This window comes from Megascapheus bottae, chromosome 13 (assembly GCF_031878675.1).
Source record: "Megascapheus bottae isolate mThoBot1 chromosome 13, mThoBot2.hap1, whole genome shotgun sequence".
NCBI lineage: Eukaryota > Metazoa > Chordata > Mammalia > Rodentia > Geomyidae > Megascapheus > Megascapheus bottae.
Genome location: NC_143521.1, coordinates 7,176,205 through 7,196,222, shown reverse-complemented (window position 1 = coordinate 7,196,222; position 20,018 = coordinate 7,176,205). Strand labels below are relative to the sequence as shown.

At 39.0% G+C, this 20,018-nt stretch overlaps 1 protein-coding gene across 5 annotated transcripts in view; it reads right to left on the bottom strand.

Annotated features, from left to right (window-relative positions):
- Abcg2 (ATP binding cassette subfamily G member 2 (JR blood group)) overlaps window positions 1-20,018 on the bottom strand; it is a 113,785-nt gene that overhangs the window by 29,043 nt on the left and 64,724 nt on the right. For all 5 annotated transcript variants that reach the window (XM_090343216.1, XM_090343217.1, XM_090343219.1 and 2 more), the window contains 5 exons: window positions 14,450-14,666; window positions 8,164-8,223; window positions 7,062-7,176; window positions 6,113-6,265; window positions 3,361-3,518 (listed from right to left, as the gene is read on the bottom strand). In XM_090343216.1, the coding sequence (XP_090199342.1) occupies window positions 3,361-3,518; window positions 6,113-6,265; window positions 7,062-7,176; window positions 8,164-8,223; window positions 14,450-14,666 (703 nt within the window). The remainder of the gene's footprint in view (window positions 1-3,360; window positions 3,519-6,112; window positions 6,266-7,061; window positions 7,177-8,163; window positions 8,224-14,449; window positions 14,667-20,018) is intronic.

The following is a 20,018-nucleotide window of genomic DNA, read 5'->3' as shown; positions in this document are numbered from 1 at the left end:
CAAAAGAGTTAGGCAAATACAGGTTTATGCAGCTCATGGGGGCCACCCAACTGGGCTCCCAAGTCTTTCATCAATTCCTAATAATTTGTATGCTATTGAGATAAAGGATTACTTTTTCTTTTTATTCCCCTTCACCCATTGCATAAGCAGTAGTTTGCCTTTACCACCCCTCCTATTAACAACCTTTTTTGGGAAAGACGCCCAGGTGAAAAGCAAAGGCCTCTGGAGGTAAGTAGATGTCAGCCGATCCCCTGTATGTCTGGGCTTTTTTTTCTTTTTTTCTAGAAAGTGCACTGAGGGCCTAAAACAGAGAGGAAAAGCTGGACACAGCAAGCTAAGGCCTGGATGGTCAAGGGACGCCTTGACCCCATTCTGGGTTTCTTGTCGGTAACAGGGCACATCTGAGAGGATGTGTGGGTTTGAGTCCCACCAGCAAGACATGTCTAAATGTAAGTAAGCTGTTTTGTGAGAATATTCATCTGAGTTCATGTTTTTGTGTTAAGTGTGTCCGATTAAATCCAATTTTCTTGTTATGAGTCAATGTCTGGTTTTGTTTGAGAGTAGGTAGGTTAGGTTGGCCTCCGCCGCCAGTTACCAGAGAATGGAAATCTCCATAGGGGAGGCGCCCCCTGAGTTCAGGGCCCCATAGTCTTTCCGTCACTCTGGTAGTTTAAGGCCAGGCATGCTATTAGAAATTTGGGAGTTACTTAAAAGTCTCTGCTTCTCTGTCTTGTTCTTGTTACATGTTTTTTCCTTGGGTATTTTTTTTTTTTCTTGTCTGGTTTTGTCTTTGAAATTTTGTACCAGTTCTAAATATGGATCCTTGTGTTTTTGCGTGTGTGTGTGTGTGTGTGTGTGTGTGTGTGTGTGTGTGTGTGTGTGTGTGTGCATCACACATCTTTGTTATCTATTTGAATATTTTGGGGGAGTGAAAGTTTTGGCACCACCTGGAATAGGTCTCGGGCCTGGTATGGCCCCTCCCACTCGGCTGCAGTTGAAGAGATCTAAGGTCAGACAAAGCAGCTGCAGACCTAGTCTAGTTTTCTTTTTCCTAAACAAGCTCTGGAAAAATAAATTTCAGCTAAGTTGCCTTATAAAAAAGCTTTGTTTTAAAACTTGGTTGTCACCTGCAAGAGTAAGATTGGCAAAAAAAAATCTCTTGACACTAAAACTTCCGGAAAACAGATGGCTGATATTAATTTTGCGTGCTGTGTAAAATCTTTGAGTATGAATGTGTGTGTGAATGGGTGTGAGTGAACTGTTCAAGGTTATGAATGTGTGTGTGAATGGGTGTGAGTAAACATATTCAAGGTTAAATGGTCAGCATGCTGTGTAAAACTGGATGAGTTTATACTTGAAACACAAAGGCAATTGGGTAAATCTAAGTCTAAACTTCAAGAAAATCATTAGGTCTGAATGTTTCCAATGTCTCAAAGGATTATTGCATTGTCTTACTGGTTATCGTGTTTAGCCCAGAGGCATTTAGGGAATTCGGAATTCATTTCGTTAAGTTTGGAGATAAGTATCAAAATTTAAATGTGAACTTGTTTATCAAGTGTCAGAAATTTTGCCTGTCTTTTAAAACTGTTAGGTAATCAAATGCCAAGAGAAAGGACAGGGAAAACTTAGGATAGTCCTTGTGTGGCCATCTTTGGGGGTGAGAGGTGAACTGGCAAAGGTGCAGCTCTGGGTTTCCATGGTAGGATAGGCCCTAAGGAGGGTCCACGCATGGAGAAAAAAAATAAGCTGGCACAAAGGCTGTTCATCTAAACCTGGTCAGATGGGCAGAGTGGACCGTCTTCATCCTATCTTTTTCCTTGCAAACTGACACTGGAAATCTGATAATAAAATGTGAGTGATGTAATTAGCATTTCTTTTTCTTTTTTTTTTTTTTTTTTTTTTTTTGCCACTCCTGGGCCATGAACTCAGGGCCTGAGCACTGTCCTTGGACTTTCTCAAGGCTAGAGCTCTACCACTTGTGCCTCAGCACCACTTCTGGCTTTTTCCTATGTATGTGGTACCAAGGAATTGAACCCTGGTCCTCGTGCATGCTAGGCAAGCACTCTACCACTAGGCTAAACTCCAAGCCATAATTAGTATTTCTTAAACTGCCCCTTAAAATGTATTAAATTGGGGAAAAGGGTTTTAAGAAAAGGAATGTTTAAAGGTTCACCTCCTTATGATTTGGTTTTGTGCTACTTTAAATTGGGTGGAAAAAAAAAAAGCCTCTTCTAAAAGGAGGCCTGGAGGCAAAGGGGGTGCCTTGAGCCCTAGGAGACCTGGAGTTTGGGAGTTATGGCTCAAAGTGGTAGAGTGCTAACCTTGAGCAGAAGAGCTCAAGGACAGTGCCCAGGCCCCAAGTTCATGCCTCATAAACCACAGAGGGGAAAAAAAGCACAGGGAAAGAAGGAATGCCCATCCTTTCACAAAATGTTATCTATTGTTCGTTTTGCAACTACTGCAAGAGCAAAGATTATGGTTTCTAGAGCAGAATATTTGTATAATAGCCATTTCCCTTCTTTCCAACCCCCCAAAGTATTAACCATATAGAAGGAAGAAAAAGAATGGCTTCATAACCCAGATCAGATAAGATGAGAACCAAGATGAAATGATCAAGGTTCAAATCACCTGTTGTAGGTGCAGACCAGGTATGTTGCACTAAGAGAAGCACAATGTTCTCATGGCCTGTATTCACTCTCAAAGATCTACGATGTCACCCCATGAAATGTGCTAAGACTTGCATGGACATGAGGTTGGGAGAGACTGGGGAACTGCTCAGCAACTGCTCTCAGGTTTGAAACAGGAAAGCAGGGAAGATGTGATATTTCAGGATCCTCTCTGATCCTGAAGAAGCAGAGATGAAACAGTAACAGTACAGGGAAGCTGGTGGCCTTTTAATGAAGAAGATTGGATGATGGTGAAGCCAAGATGGTAGATTTCCTCAGTAGGGATGACACAGAGTGTCCACCAAGCTTTCTAGAGTTGTACTAAAGAGGATTCAATGAAGTTACTGATTGGATTCTATTCTCTTTGATATTCCAGACATATCTGGAATGTTCTTCTGGCCCTTTGTTCTAATTAGATCGGTCTTCTGCTAGATGTAAAGTAGCACTAACTTGCCACCATGCTCTTCTTTCTGTGTCTCTGTGTCCCAAGCTGATCTCACACTCAGTCTTCCTATTTTAGCATTTTAAGGGCCAGGACTACAGTTATGCACTCTTCTTAATAATGCTTTGTTAGCTAACTGTTTCCCTCTGATAAAGAAGACATCTGGCTCTTTATTTCTCCATTTCCTTCCCCATAATACCTGATATGGGCAAAAGTCAAATAAATGAAAGAACAAATTTCTGTGATATTTACCTTTTCAGGAGTAAAAGGACCGCATTTGCTGTGCTTGAGTCTAAACCAGTTGTAGGCTCATCCAGGAACAAGACAGCAGGATCTGTGATCAGTTCCATTCCTATACTGGTCCTTTTTCTTTCTCCTCCAGACACACCGCGGATAAATTGAGTTCCAACCTAAAAGGCAATATTATCCTTTACAGGAATGATCTCAGTCACTAGTATTTGGTGACATGACTTGTGCTAGCTGTATCTCATTCTGAACCATAAATAAATGCACACCTGGGAGAAAGAGTGGTTTCCTTTCACCAGAGGAGTACACAGAAGCTCAGGTTAGAGCCAAAGGGCTAGACCTGACATAAAGCCCATTCTTTCAACAATTCTGCATGTTGCTAATCAAGTCAAATGTTCAGATGCATGGCAGAGAAATCAGTCTGAAACAGGAGATAAAGACAGAGACAAAAGAGGGAAGTATCTACAGTAATAAATTCATTTTCTAAAGATTATCTTCGTCCTCTCTCCCAAATGCCTCTGCCAGAAGTTCTAGAAGAGGGTGGACTTGAAACTAGGAAAGCCGACATAACAAATCAGCACATTTTCATTTTTCTTAATCCTTTTCAAGTGGAAGTTGTCTATGCCTTCACTGAAGAAGGATGATCAGGATCATCCTTTCAGATCGACCCAGAAAGGTGATATATCCCTTAGCCATTAGCTCAATCTTTTCAACCAGTTAATGTCATTATGTGTGTGCATTGGGGACTGCATTGAGGGAGGCAAAAGGTAGCAAACAATTCTGAAATTAATAGTATCCAAGGTGACAATAATCAAATGCTACTGATAGCACTTGATTGAACCTATAAACAGTAGAAAAGTTCATAGACAATTTAGGAAATGTGACTATATACAGGCTTGGCATAATTGATTATATGAAGGTATCATTCTTTTTTTTTCAGTTAACAATGGCATTGTTGTAAGCTATGAAAATGTCTTCTTTATTTTTGCTTTAATATATGTTTTTGAGCCATAGCTCTACTTTTGTCATTTTTTGGTGGTTAAGTGGAAGTTAGAGTCTCACAGACTTTTCTGCTTGCAATCTTCATATCACAAACTCCTGAATAGCTAGGATTACAGGCATGAGCCACAGTGCTGATTGCTGTACTGATTAAGAAAGAAAAAAAATTGTTTTGTTGATAGAGCTCAGCCAAAAATATACTCTATCTTTGCACTACAACTTCATATCACTTTTTACAGATGTATAAAAAACATTGAAAGATAAAATATATGCCTTTCTTTAAATTACTTCCTTAGGCTACAGCTTAAAAAGTTAGGTGATGAGATATCAGGACCCACAAAAACAGTAGCTTTCCTGTATACCAACAATGATCAGATAAAGAATGGTCACAACAAAATCTACAAAACTTTGAAAAAAGACACTGAAGAAGACACCAGGAAGTACAAAGACAATATACAAATTCAAAGCAATACTCATCCAAATCACAATGTCATTCTTTACATAGATAGAGAAAACAGTGCAAAAATTCTTTTGGAACTATGAAAGGCTCTAAATAACCAAAGCAAGCCTCAGAAAACATGCACATCCTACCACCAATAAAAATGTTGGAAGTATCACAATTGTGGACATCAAACTAAGGTAACATAAACAGGATAGTATTGCCACAAAAACAGACCCTGAAAGCAGTGGGTCAGACTAAAAGACCCAGAAATAAACCCATCCAGCCATTTAATACTTGACAAGGGAGCTAAACATATGGGAAAAAAGACAGCCAATTGGAAAAACTGGACACCCATATATAAAAGACAAACTGAATTCCTCTCACCTTGTACCAACATAAGTTCAAGATGAATCAAAGAGTTCAATGAAACTTTGAAAGTACTACAGAGAGGAGGCAGAGAAAATCAAAGCTAAAAGATAAATAGTGGCATCCTTGAGCTATTCTTTCAAACAAAAAACACTTCACATAGAGGACTGCCATGGGAAACAGCACACAGGAGAATTTCTGTTCTTCCATGCCTCTAAGTAGAAGAATCCTAAGGAGTTAACCACAGTTAATACATTACAATGGCTTGTTTTTGCCCAAAGCTCCAAATATTTACTCAGAATTTCCACTTTCATCTCAGTTTCTATTTCTTTTCCTGCATAACACATGCAGGGAGGAGCTACTTTGTCTGCTCCATTACTCTTGGCAATATCCTATCTCTAAAACCTAACAGAGCCTGGTATTCCAGAGTATGGAAACAAATATTGACAGAAGAAAGGGAAGAGGGGGAGAAAAGACAAAAACACTGAGAGACTGGAAAAAGCAACTTGAGTACAATGTAGAAATAAATCCTAATACGACTGGATAGAGTTTGGGAAGCCAAATTATAACAAAGAAAACTTTCACACCTAGAGTGCTTGGATTATTATTATTTCTAAAGTCCAGAAATATGCCTAAAAACAGCAAAAGTCCCCTGGAGGAAGAGAAAGAACAGCTAAAAAGGAAAGCAAAATATGAAAAAGAAATTAGTGTTCGGATAAAAAAAAATGTATGTCCAAAAGCCATGAGGAGAACAATGATGGTGGAGGAGAATCTTAGAGAAGGTAGGTGAGGAGGTGTTTCCACACTCCATCCCAGGGTCAACCATTGGTAAGATTGCATTTCCAGCTTTATTTCCACTTGTTCCAACGCACCTTCCAGGAAACATCTGATTAAGATCATGTTATTCACATACGAGCAGTCCTGGTATGATATGAAAAGACTTTCCATTACCTTGGAATCTGCCACTTTATCCAGACCTAACTCTCTAATGACCATGTTAATCCTTTCATTTTTTTCATGATTAGTCATCGTTGTTGGAAGTCGAAGGGCTGCAGAGAATTGTAGATTCTCTCTCACTGTCAGGGTTCCCATCACCACATCGTCCTTCAGGCAAGAAGGTATATTAGTGAGATATATTAGGTTTTTCAGTTCAATATCTGTAAATGTATGTGTGTAAAACATACACAAGCATATGCAATTTAACCCATAAAAATAACATACCCCAGATATGATTCTGTAATTCCACAACAGCAGTAACTCTAATATACAGACTTTCTGGTCCATGGGGAAACTTTTCAACCACAACTGCACACTTGAACAGAGTTCAGACAATTATGAGGAATTTTTCAAGGCATTTACAAGATTCCTTTCTACAAATATTTGACACAGACCTCTTCTAGGAGGACAGGGGAATGTGTTAAAAATCCAGCCACCCAGTGGTTCACACCTGTTATCCTAGCTATTCGGGAGGCTGAGATCTGAGGATCATGGTTCAAACATAGTCTGGGGGGAAAAGAAATTGGAAGTAAAGATGTGGCTCAAGTGCTAGAGTGCTAGCCTTGAATACTAAAGCACAATGCCCAGGCCCTGAGTTCAAGCTCAGGACTGGCACTGAAACAAAATACAAAAAACAAAGAACAACAGCACAAAAAAAAAACAACAAAAAAAAAAACAGATAGAACCAGTGTCTCTAATCTAATTCACAAGGGTCATATTCCAGATGCTCTTTATCTACCCATTAATTCCAGCTCATCTATAGAGATTAGAAAAAGCTGGTATAGAGAAACATGGATCAATGGACCGGTCACAAAATTCACTGGAAAGACAATAAACTGTAAGTCAAGGCATTTGCTGAGAGAGAAATGGAGTAAACTTAAAATCCATATCTGCTTATACTTACCTGTACCACATAACCTGAATTACATTTGAAATTGGCAGGTAGAGGTGCTCCATTTATCAGAACATCTCCAGACAATCCATTTGGATCTTTTCTTGCAGCTAAGATATCTAACAACCTAGAAGAAAATATACATAGTATAGTGGGAGTGTGGTTATTTGCCTGTCACCTAGGCAATATCCTTCAGCAACTCTGAATCTAAATCCTGCGAATGTTGAAAAATAAGAAATCTATGGCTTAACTAGAATTACATAAGTGTGTGTACAAGTATGTTTTTGTAACGTTAATATGTATAATCTTTGGTGCATATGTATATCATATATATTAAGCATATATATATTATACATATGCACATACTATAAATTCTCAGCTTCCTTGCATCATCTGCTACAACAAAGCCCAAAAACATGAAAACAAGATAACAGGCTGATGTACATAGTAGGCCACCAAAATGATACTTCCTGCTATCGGGTCCTCACAGTTATCAACCCAGATAATGTACTCTTTTTTGTTTGTCTCTTTGTTTGTTTTGTGCTGGTCCTGGGGTTGAACTCAGGGCCTGATTTCTGTCCCTGAACACTTTGCTCAAGGTTAGCACTCTACCACTTAACCTACAGCTCGCTCTACTTCCAATGTTGTTTTTTGTTTTTTTAGGTAGTTAATTAGAGATAAAGAGTCTCAAGAACTTTCTTGTCCAGGCTGGTTTCAAACCCTAATCCACAGCTATCAGTCTCCTAAGTAGACTAGGTTATAGGCCTGAGCCACCAGTGACCGGCAATGTGCTCTCTTATTTTAAAGTATCTTGAATTATGCTCCCTTCCATTCATTTTTAATATCATTCTCTTTGTTCTCCCCATTAGCTCATAATATAGGCCAAGAATGGACACCAATCCTTTTACAATGTGCCATTAATGAAGCTGACCTAATACAACTTCCTTGTGTGTGAGAAACAACCACAAGGCTGCCTAATTGGACGGGGTCCCCAGGATCTAGGACCATATCAGACAACCATAGCAAATGCTCAGGCAATCCCATTTACATTAAAGCAATCTTTAAAAGTGTATTACAAGTGAGCAAGGACTTGCCATTCTTCTGTTATACTCACGATGATTTGCCCCCGCCTGTGGGTCCTAGAATGGCATTAAGGCCAGGCTTCATGATCCCACTGCAAAGATGAAAAAATAAATAATGTATTATTCCACCTTACAGAAAACTGTCCTAATATAGCAGCTTCACTGAAGGTACCCAAAACATACTGATAAATTTGTAAATCAGCAAAATGTCCCAAGTTTTGATGAGCAACTAAGAATTCCTCACTAATAAAAGTATCTATTAACCCCAGCTGAAGTATATATCAGCGGTTGAATACCACTGGTGATCCGGATGGTTAAATCACTTCACTTTGTACGTCATTTTGACACAATAAATCTTTACTTGGAGAACAGAGCAGAATTAGTGTTCATAAATCTAATCACACAAAAACCCAAGACAACTTGAGTAGGTAGTCAAAGACAGGCAACGAAGTACTCTAGAGGATGAAAGAACCAGAGTATTGTATTGGGCACACCAGAATTACCAATTGCAAAGGCAAAATATGCAGCCTCGGAAAAGATCACTCCTTCTTTTCTTTAATTTTATTTTTTGTCAGCCATGTGTAGAGAACTCAGGAGCCGAGTTGTGAGGCCTTTCCTGGTCTCACAGCTAGATAGCACTCAGAAGGTTGAGAACTGGACCCTGGAAAGGTCAAACAGTCAAAGCAAGACCGATGTATAAATTACTACCCTAACTCTAAGTTAGAGCTGTTTGGACACTAAACACTCAAGACCTTGGAAATTAGATGAATGTCTATGCCTCTCTGCTCCCTAATGATAAGGAAGTCAATTATGACTATGTATACAGACTACACCAGATAGACTGACACCCTAATATCTGCATATACCTGTAGTTACCTACCTTGTGCTGAACGAAATATAAGCTTGTTAACGGGAACTCATGGTTCAGAAGTGGGTGAGAGTTAGAACCCTTGACACCAACTCTCCTACCTTCTTTTACTCTTTCATTTCTGCCATCCCTGGATGTGGGTAGCAATAGTCGTGGGGCTTGAACTCTGGGCCTGGGTGCTGTCCCTGCACTATTTTTGCTCAAGACTAGAGCTCTGCCACTTTCAACCAGAATGTCCCTTCTAATTTTCTAGTGGATAATTGAAGATAAGAGTCTCATGGACTTTCCTGCCAGGCTATCTTTGAACCATGACACTCAGATCTTCACCTCCCGAGTGGCTAGACTTACAGGTGTGAGCCACCAGAGCCCATTCTTTCTTTCGTAAGTGTCTAAGAAATGGATACCCTATTTAGAAATGGGAGATATCTATTTAGTAATGGACACCTCTTTAATGGTTTACAGGCCTATAACAGAGTAGCTGTGTATTTTACCAATGTGGATATGTTAGGGATGTGAACAGTTCAGGTTAAGAGCATGGAAATATATACATTTACCAATTACAGCAGTGTTTACTGTGTTGAGACCCAAGAAGATGGCACCGAGTTTGAGTTTTATTTTAAAAGTAGATGAGATATCATCCATGGTCATAAGAGAAATGCCAATAAAAACAACCCTAAGATACCACCTTACCACAATAAGAATAGCCAACATTCTGAACTCAGACAACGACAAATGCTGGCAGGGTTGTGGAGAAAGAGGAACCCTACTGCATTGCTGGTGGGAATGTAAACTAGTACAGCCACCCTAGAGATTTCTTAAATAAAAATTGAAAATAGACCTTCCCTACGATCCCGCCATACCACTTCTGGGCATCTATCCGGAACATCATAACCCAGGATATGATAAGGACACCTGCTCAGCTATGTTCATCTCTGCACTATTCACAATAGCCAAGCGATGGAAACAACCCAGATGCCCTACTGCAGATGAATGTATACAGAAAATGTGGTATATATATATATAAAATGGAATTCTACATAGCCAACAGACACGATAAAATAATGGCATTTGCTGGGAAGTGGATGAATCTAGAGTGAATCATGTTGAGTGAGCTGAGTCACGACCAAAGGAACAAAAAGGTCTCCTTGATATGTGGATATTAGATCCAAACAGTACAAGAGCAATGACTCAGTGCTCAGGTACTCAAGGTCATTGACATGAACTTGGAGATATTCGGGTACCCAAGGTTATGGACCTGGTGTTTGAGATACAAACATAATTACATAGACATAAAAATCTATGATGGGATATATACTCTACAGACACAATGTTATATAGATTGATATGTATCTATGACATACAAACCCTCAGCCTAATTTTAATTATGTTCTAAAATCTATGTGCCAGTGATTGTATATAGAGATTCCCTTCTTGAATACTTGTTTGTTAAACATGGCATTTGAAATATAATGTAAAATCAGTGTTAATAAAAATAAAGTAGATGAGATAGTAGATGATCTGGAGAGAGAAGAATTAAATGACAGTCCACCGAAGATATATGGAGATAAAGAAACAGAGGCCCAGCTTAGCTCATCTAATACCCTTGTATCTGTGCCCAGCCTTCAACTGAAAGGTCAAAGCTGATAACCATTTTGTGCTCAGATAGTGGTTCCCACATTGGTCCACCCTGTAATTATATAATTGTTGCAACACAATCCAAGAAGACCTCAGCACTGACTACCTCTGAATGTGAATGATGACACTTATACAGTGGCTGGCAGGGGCTGAGGTGAATGTACTTTTTTTCTCTTGGTTTATTAACTTGGATACCTCTCCCTGAAATACCAGATAAGTAAGAGTTTCATAAAATTGGAGTAACTTGCACACAGAAACACCTCATTCATCTGTTGTACCCCACATTTGCGTAATATAAAAACATGCCAATGATTGTGTACACTTTCAAAGTGCAATTCTATGTATAGCTCTTGAAACACCTCTTTATTAATAGCTCCCTAGTGTCTAAAGATTCCTTGCCAGAAAACCTTTCCAGATTTTAAAAATACAGACTCAAAGATAGAAAAACCAAGCAGTTTGGAATGTTTAACCTGAAACCAGTAAAGAACATATCAAGAAAACAAAAATGTACAGGTCCTTGATTGTGGCTGGCTTTGACACTAAATTCCAGCATTACAGAATATAATAACAATGCACCATAAATTCAAGAAGTCCCACCTGTAGTGGTATCTAATTCCACTGCCATTCACTGAACACAACGATTAAGGGCCAGCTATGCAAGACACCCTTATAGTACAGGAGATAAAGCAGAGAACAAAGTAGATAAGAAATGAAAGAAATCAAAGTCCTGGCCTCTGGAGTATATATTCTACTTTCGGGATCAGCATATTGCAGTTGGTCACTGGAAAAGAGTCATGTTCATTGGTTTATGTAATGTCTAAGGATGCTTTCATGGTACAAAGACAGTGTAATTATAATGAACCAAAAAGAGTCAACAGTCCACATTCCCTTTTCTCCCCACTTACCACCTGCACTTCTGCTATCCCGCATAATCCTGTCCCCACTTTTGCTTATTGCTTTACAGTATTTGCGTGCAACTCGCCACTGTTACAGTGTGAAATATTGCCAAGAACATTCAATAAGGTGACCACTCCCTGCTGAGGACATGCACCTCGCTGAACACTGCATTGATGAAATGCAACCATGTCACATCTACTACATATGAGTGGATAATAAACCTTCAGTCTTGTTTTGTTTATGTGTACAGGGGTAAAAGCATGGCCTATCTCCCTACACACATCATTGTGCAAAGTCCTTATTTTCCAGTCTCTATTTGCCACGCCCTCCACTTCTGCTGTGTTTTTGAACCCTTCTATCATGACAGAGCAATGCAGTAAACGTGCTCTTGTTTTCTGAATTCCCCTGGTTTTCTTTTTTTGTCGGGCATGGATTTGAACTCTGGGCCTGTGCACTTTCCCTGAGCTCTTCAGCTCAAGACTACCACCCTACCCCTTTAGCCACAGCACCACTTCCCATTTTCTAGTGACTAATTGGAGATAAGAGTCTCATGGACTTTAATGCCCAGGTTGGCTTTAAACCTCACTCTTCAGATCTCAGCCTCCTGAGTAGCTAGGATTACAGGCATAAGCCACAGCACCCTGCTTATATATAGCCTTTATAACAACAATAAAAGTTGGAAAAAATGTGTCCTCATACAATATGTAAAAACATCTACTCGACTGGCACACATTCAAATCATGCTACTTTCCAGCTCTTTCAGCACAAGTCTGAGATGACAATTATTTTCTTGATTACTATGCTTTACCAAAAGCTTGTCAGTGTTTCATTAAGTCACCTTACTTAAGCATATAGTAAAAGATAAAAGCTTTATCAGGTACTGATGGCTCACACCTGCAATCAAAGCTACTCAGGATCTGAGGCTTGTGGTTCAAAGGCCAGTCCAGGTAGGAAAGTCCTGAGGCTCGTATCACCAACTGAACACCAAAAAGCCAGAAGCAGAGCTGTGGTTTAAGTAGTACAGTGTATCCTTGGGCAAAAAGCTAAGGGACAGTGCCCAGGCCTTGAATTCAAGACTCAGGATAACACACACACACACACACACACACACACACACACACACACACACTCACTCTACAAAGCTTTGCATCTACCACCCCACATCTTATTCTTCAATCAGGATTCCTTAACTAGCATAAGCAAGACAAGTTGTAGATATGATAGTAGTTGTTGCTGTATAGATGAAGTTCTAATCCTGCACAGGGCTCTAGCCCATGCCAATTTGAAAAACCTCATCTGTTTTCTCCCATCTACACAGTGATTTTCTATCCTACTTTCATATTACCTCACACTGTGAAGGAAGTAGGCTGTTTCCAACCTGACAAGTTCCTTTCTAGGTAAGAAAGGCAATAGTCCCGTACAAAGCATCAAAGAACAGTAGAGTTATCTGATTCCACGTAGATCGATAGCCACAATGAGTCAAAGAACACTTTTGTAACCATTTCCTCAGCTTTATAGTCAAATGAACTTGCTGTTGGGCCAGGAGCATGGCCTAATGGTAGAGTGCTTGGGTAGCATGCATGAAGCCCTGGGTTTGATTCCTTAGTACCACTTACACAGAAAAAGCCAAAAGTGGGACTGTGGTTCAAGGGTAGAGCACTAGCCTTGAGAAAGCTCAGGGGCAGTGCCCAGGTCCTGATTTCAAGGCCCAGGACTGGCAGAAGAAGAGGGAGAGGAAGAATAAGAAAGAAAGAATTTGCTGGCTTTACCTAGGAATAACTTTTTTCTGCCATTCAACAAACCAAACACATACATTATGTTGCCTGATGCAAAATCGCTTCCTGATACCACAAAGAAGTATAAATTCTCTAGGACTTAGAAGGGTATGGACTGTAGTATTATCTCTGAACTACTACAGTCTACGTGGTAGTAGGTAGGCTTTTTTCTTTTTCTTATATCTTTCTCTGTTATAGGCCCTCTTCAACACTATGCCTAGAACGTGAATTTGATACAGAAGGAAAAGAATACATATCATAATTATCTGATGGCTTTATAATAAAGTATATTCAATCAGATTCTAAATTCTTATTTTTTACTTTGATTGTGTAACTTCAGTTGAAGTGAAAATGTTTTTTTATTATAGAAGAAAAGTATCCATTGATACAGACTACAAACTACTCCAGAAAATAGTCTAATATTTAAAAGTAAAGAGTATGTACAATATACTCATTTACACATCCTGGCTGCTAGAATACAAAGAGTCTACAGTGTCCAAGTTTCTAAAGTGAGCCTGGCTCAGAAGGTCTCTTATATATGGTCTCTTCCAAATGGCAAATCTAAACCCTAGTAATCTAAACCTAAACCTCCTGTAATCAAAAAGCAGTAAATCTTCCAGCCAGGCCAAAAGGCAGAACTTACCCACGAGAAACAAACTGACACATTAATTGTTAAGATGCCTCTCCCCCCAAAATGTGATGCAAGTGGTACAATTCTTATTAAAAAGAGTTTGGAAGTTCCTTTGAACACATACATCAAACACGACATCACAAGTGATCTCTTCTAGTTTAACCAAAAGAAACTATGCCTAGGGATACACACACACACACACACACACACACACACACACAAATACACACACAGAAAAAGATTTCGCAACATCCTATTAGTAATATGCAAAATCTCTGAAATTCAATAAAGCAGTTAACAAGTTCATACACAAAATATGATAGAAGTATATTTTACATATGTATGAAATTATCCTAATGAAACCCACCAAAAGCTATTATAAAAGAGGGGAGAAAGGAGAGAAAGAATAATATGGACAAGTAAATATGCTCAAGGTATGTTTTATGTATGCATATTAATGTCATTATCCCATTATTCAATTAATTTTTTAAAGCAAAAGTTTGTGCACATACTTGATATCTGACAGTATAACTTTCTGAACTGTTTTCCGGCCACAGAGAAAGCCACTCTTCACTTTTACTTGATAGCTGATGTTATGAAAGCTCAACACGGCTGCCCCTTGAGTAACTGTCTTCATGTCATAGGAGGTCATTCCGGGAAGACCATTTGTGTTTCTCTGAGACATGGGGATAGAAACCTGGTCATTCCTGGAAGACATCTGGGAAATTTCTGCAAAGAGAAAAGCAATAATGAATTGCCAATTCAGATATATGATTGTAAACGCAAGATAACAATATATTGAAAACAAGTCTACTTAAAAGTGAACTATAATTAGTTGGTTCCTTTCCAATGAACAATCTACTACACTGTATGAGAACTAGCATAGAACTGTAATGGGAGGGAGGAAACATATCCTTGAATATATACTTCCAGTCCTAAGATGCAAATGGACTCTAATCATTAATAGGATATAAAAATTATTCAAAGCTCATTAAACAAGAAAAGAATGTTTGAGGACTAGTCTTGGTTGACTTGAAAAGCCTACTAAAATACAACTAAGTTCAGGGATTCATTTACATGTTTACGTAACAGTTATCATGCCCCCATATTTGAGTTATTTTTCATTTGTTTTTGTTTTTTAGTTTATATGGTATTATCATTATTATTACCAAGCTTGGGTAGTCTAAGACAGGATTTTCTGTGAATTCATAGCTCCAGACATTACATCTCTTCAAGAAGGTAAAGTCCAAACTTGCTTGCAATTACATAACCATTTCTTTACTAGGCAAATAAAATAAAATTCCAGGAAGATTTAAAATTAAATGTAAATGATGAAGGAAATCAAGCCAATAGTTAAACAGTTCAAGTCTTTCGAAAAAGAGTGTTAGTTTATAAATAACATTTAAAATGTTTCATTAAACTAGTTATCAACACTTTTAAAAGACTTATGAGTCACACCTTAACTGAGCTCACGAATGCTTTAAAATGTTAACTGAAACAAATCTAGTTTTTCAGAAGCAAAATCATCCATACAGATGCTTGGAGATTTCTCTCTGCTTGGTAGATTTTCCAAAAAAAAAAAAATCATTCTTCTGAGAACAACCTCAAGTAGCCAAAACTCAAGCGCAATTGTGTGAAATGCTCTCATTTTCTCTCTAATGAGAATAGCCAAAGCAGTCAGGTGTTCGTTAGAAAGAAGATAATGACACAGAAGCAAATTCTGTTTCCTTTCTTGTCCTGGTGTTTTCACATATGGACTGAACAGATATGGGGTAAAACTCAACAATACCAGGGAGAAAGAGGCTGCTATGGGCATCTTCCTGAATTCTGTGGTTTCTTGTAGAATGTTTTTTGTCAGTCCTGTGGATTGAAGTCAGGGCCCGAGCTCTGACCTTGGCCTTTCTCCAGGCTAGAGCTCTACCACTTAAGCTACAGCACCATTTCCAGCTTTTTTTTTTAATGTATATGATACTGAGGAATGTAACCCAGGTTTTCATGCATGCTAGGCAAGCACTCTACCACTAGGCAAAACTATAGCCCCAGTGGTTTCTTTTATGGTAACAAAATTTGGGATTGTAGACTTATCAAAGATTAGGAGTCTGAAAACTCCAAGTTTTAAGATGCCAGGAATATGTACTGTGGAAACAAAGGCAAATTAAAAGACCAGCCTCACTCCATCAAGGTGATCTGTTCCAATTTTGCTAGAAGTTAAATCCATCTCAAAGAAAATTATACAACTCAGATATTCAATTAAAAGAAGGAGGAGGAGGAGGAGGAGGAGGAGGAGGAGGAGGAGGAGGAAGAGGAAAAGAAGAAGAAAAAGAAAGAAAATGAAAAGGAAATGAAACAATCAGACATGCTAGAAAATGTTCCAAAGGTGAGCATACAGAGGAAGAATCATAGATAGTTCAGATTAGAGTTACCAAACATTGACATTAAAACAGATTCAGGAGCTGGGAGCATGGCCTAGTTGTGGAGTGCTTGCCTAGCATGCACAAAGCCCTGGATTCCATTCCTCAGTACCACATACACAGAAAAAGCCGGAAGTGGTGCTGTGACTCAAGTGGTAGAGCACAGTGCCCAGGCCTGGAGTTCAAGCCCCAAGACTGGCAAACAAAACAAAACAAAAACAGATTTATATGTTAAAAAACAGAAATTAAAGGGTAAACTATCATCAAAGAACCAAAATTTATTTTAAAAAATCAAAATTAAGAATCATCTAGGCATGATGGAATACATCTCCAGTCCTAGAAGAGGTAACAGCTCAAAAAGTGCTTTTTCTGGGCTCTTTGATCTTTTTCTCGACTGCAGTAATTTATAATCAGAGTTCCAGGAAAGAGAAAGTTCACTGACAAGCACCTTGGAACTGGGCAAAGTGCCCAACAAAACAAAACAAAAACAGCCAGGCCTGGTGGCTCACGCCACCGGTAATCCTAACTACTCAGGAGGCTTAGATCTGAGGATCAAAGTTCAAGGCTAGCCAGGGCACAAAAGGACCTGAGACTCTTGTCTCCATTAACCTCCAGAAAACAGGAAGTGGGGCTTGGCTTAATGGTAGGGCGGTAGCCTTGAGCTGAAGAGCTCCCAGGCCCAATACAAGACTAATGACCCACAAAAACAAACAGTCTATGGTGACCTGTCACAATGTTCTCATGTTGTCCCTCCTAGAACACAGCCACCCTAAGGTATCCGGTACCATCTACACTTCAAGGTTGTTCATTAATTTCATCCAGTCACATCGTTGCAGCAGTAATCTGAGACCAAAACTCAATGTGCACAGAAAGCAGAGAGCTCATCATAGAAAGTACCTATAAACAGTGAGAAGAAGCCCTCTGGATTTTTAATTAGAAAAGACTCTCTTGCTAATCTAGCTTCTGTCAGGTCCATTTACCTGGCTCCAAACACTGACCCTAAGATAGAAGAGAAAAAAATGACTATTCTACTACACTACAAGAATTTCAATGGCAGCCCTGAGGTGGGATGTTTTCAACTATACAGATTAGGAAATATCAGCTAGGGTACATAACTGGATGAAGTTCATAATTAACAATTTCCTTCAAGCCAACAAATCATAAAAATCACTTTATAGTTATCTGCTTCTGATATTTTAAAAGAGACCATAAATAGAACCTCCAAAAGTGATTCTCGTGTGCTTTGGCTCAAAGTAATGGTGTCAGACTGAAAAGTTCTAGTGTTCCTTTCAGTTTCTTCAGCAACACAGGAGGATGAAAGATGTCCTTGAGATCTATTCACTACTTACCCGGCACCTGACAGGAGGTACTGGGACTGAATTCATCTTGGAATGTTATTTAATTTCACTTTAGTTTCCACTTCTGGCTGGTATGCATCATATTTGACAATGCAGATCTACACTGTTAACTATCTTAAGATGTATTCCCTTGTTGGTTTACTATAATTAAGTCAAGTGTCAACAGCCATAAAAGATAACTATATATCTAATACATGCGTTTCTGAGTTTCAAGGTAGCACAAAATTGTGGAAGCATTGTATTTTGTTCAAAAGTAGGAAGATGCTTACAAATAAGCTAGGAAAGTGCCATATGCTTCAGCCTGGGAAAAGCACATCTCTAAAGCAAGTGTGACATTTGCTCAAAAAAAAAAAAAATGTGGCTTGTTTTTCTCCCCCTGCTTTCACCTGACCACATAAGCATTTTCCTTAAGAAAAACAAAGTGGCCCCCAAAGAATTAGATCCGACTGTAAACAGAACTCATGTTTTATTATGACAGCATAATATTTTAATTCCTGACATGAATTTCAGTGTTTAATTCAAAAATCTTAAGTAGCAACAAGAGACTAATGAAAGAAAAACAATAATAATTTGAATACTTCCAGTGCTCACCTACAAAGTTCTCAAAGATCCCTAACCATACACTGTAGTGTTTGGATTATAAAGTCAATACTTTAGCATTAAATTGTTCTTGAAAAAAACCTAGATCATACAGTAGGAAGCTCCTTTTGCACATGACCTACACAATCTCCCACATTACAAGTAAATAAGTGTATCTTATTAGAGAAGCATTTTCCTTAGACTTCACTGTTGATTTTCAGCTTTTAAAATTGATGCTTGCTTTTGAAAACCCAATTTTCCAGCTGATGGTGAAAACTGGAAAGGCAGGGACCTGATTCCACTATGTTGGGTCCTTAGGTCTTCTCATCACCCATTCTCAATGATTCCCATAGAATCAAAGACAGTAACAGCTGAGCACTGGCTGTTCACACCAGTAACCCTAGCTACTCAGGAAACTGAGATCTCAGGGCCGGGAGTTTGGCCTAGTGGTTAAAGTGCTTGCCTAGCATGCATGAAGACCCGGGTTTGATTCCTCGGTACCATATACATAGAAAAAAGCCAGAAAATGGTGCTGAGGCTCCAGTGGTAGAGCTCTAGTCTTGAGAAAGCTCAAGGACAGTGCTCAGGCCCTGAGCTCAAGCCCAGGACTGGCAAAAAAAAAAAAAAAAAAAAAAAAGGAAACTGAGATCTGAGGATCACAGTTTGAAGCAAGCCCAGACAGAAATGTCTGAGATTCCTATCTCCAATTAGTCACCAAAAAGCCAGAAGAGGATTGGTGGCTCAAGCTTTGAGTGAAAAAGCCAAGAGACAGTTCCCAGGTTCTAAATTTAAGCCTCAGTATTCAACATATATATGGACATGTACATGCATGCGCACGCACACACACACACATAAACTCAAACAAAATGTACCATAGTTATTATAAACAGTAGCAAGAAGTAACTAGCCATTACTTAAGTAGTAGAGTATTAGAATTCCCTTAGGGAGGTTATATTCTAATACAATTACTAAAGTACATGGGCACAAAGTCAAATGGTGGAGCTTTAAAATTTTTAAAGGCTGGACAAATCTTCAACAATACCACTTTAAGGATTCAAGTTAGTAATATCTCTAGGCCACTGAAAATATAACTGCCATTTTAATATAAAAGCCACTCTTTCAGTTTAAAAGGTCCTATCCTATCTCAGTTCCTACATATTCATTCAACAGCTAAGAGGTTAAGAGAGGGTTCTATCACAACCATTCAATAGCTGAGAGGTTAAGATAGGGTTCTAGCCTTGTGAAGCACAAAATGGGAGCTTCTAGGCTCCACAGGAGCCAGACCACCTATTGGAAAAGAAGAAAGGAGAAAACAGAGTAAAGAAATACAAAATCCTTTACTCGAAGGAAATGTGTGCAGTTCATCAAGTTCAGCTTTCAGAGTAGGGTGGGAAGAACCCAGGCTAGCAAGAGACATGCAAGGCCATCAAAGGCTGGTGAAGCCCAGCTAAGTTGTGACTGTGGAAGTCCAAAGGACCCTAGAATGTGCTAATCCCCTCTCTATCTTCTGTTTGTTACTCAACCTGGATATCCGGAGCTTCCCAGAACCGACAAGCTTCTCAGAAGGCCAGAGGGGGGTCCTTGAGAAATTACCCACTGACCAAAACCAATGACTTATTTACTACCATAAGAGAAAAGGCTAATTTAGTAGAACATCCCGAGCTTAAGGTTCACTAGTTGTTATTGTTATGGAATGACAACAGCAAACAGCATTGGAAGCAGTAAGATTCACT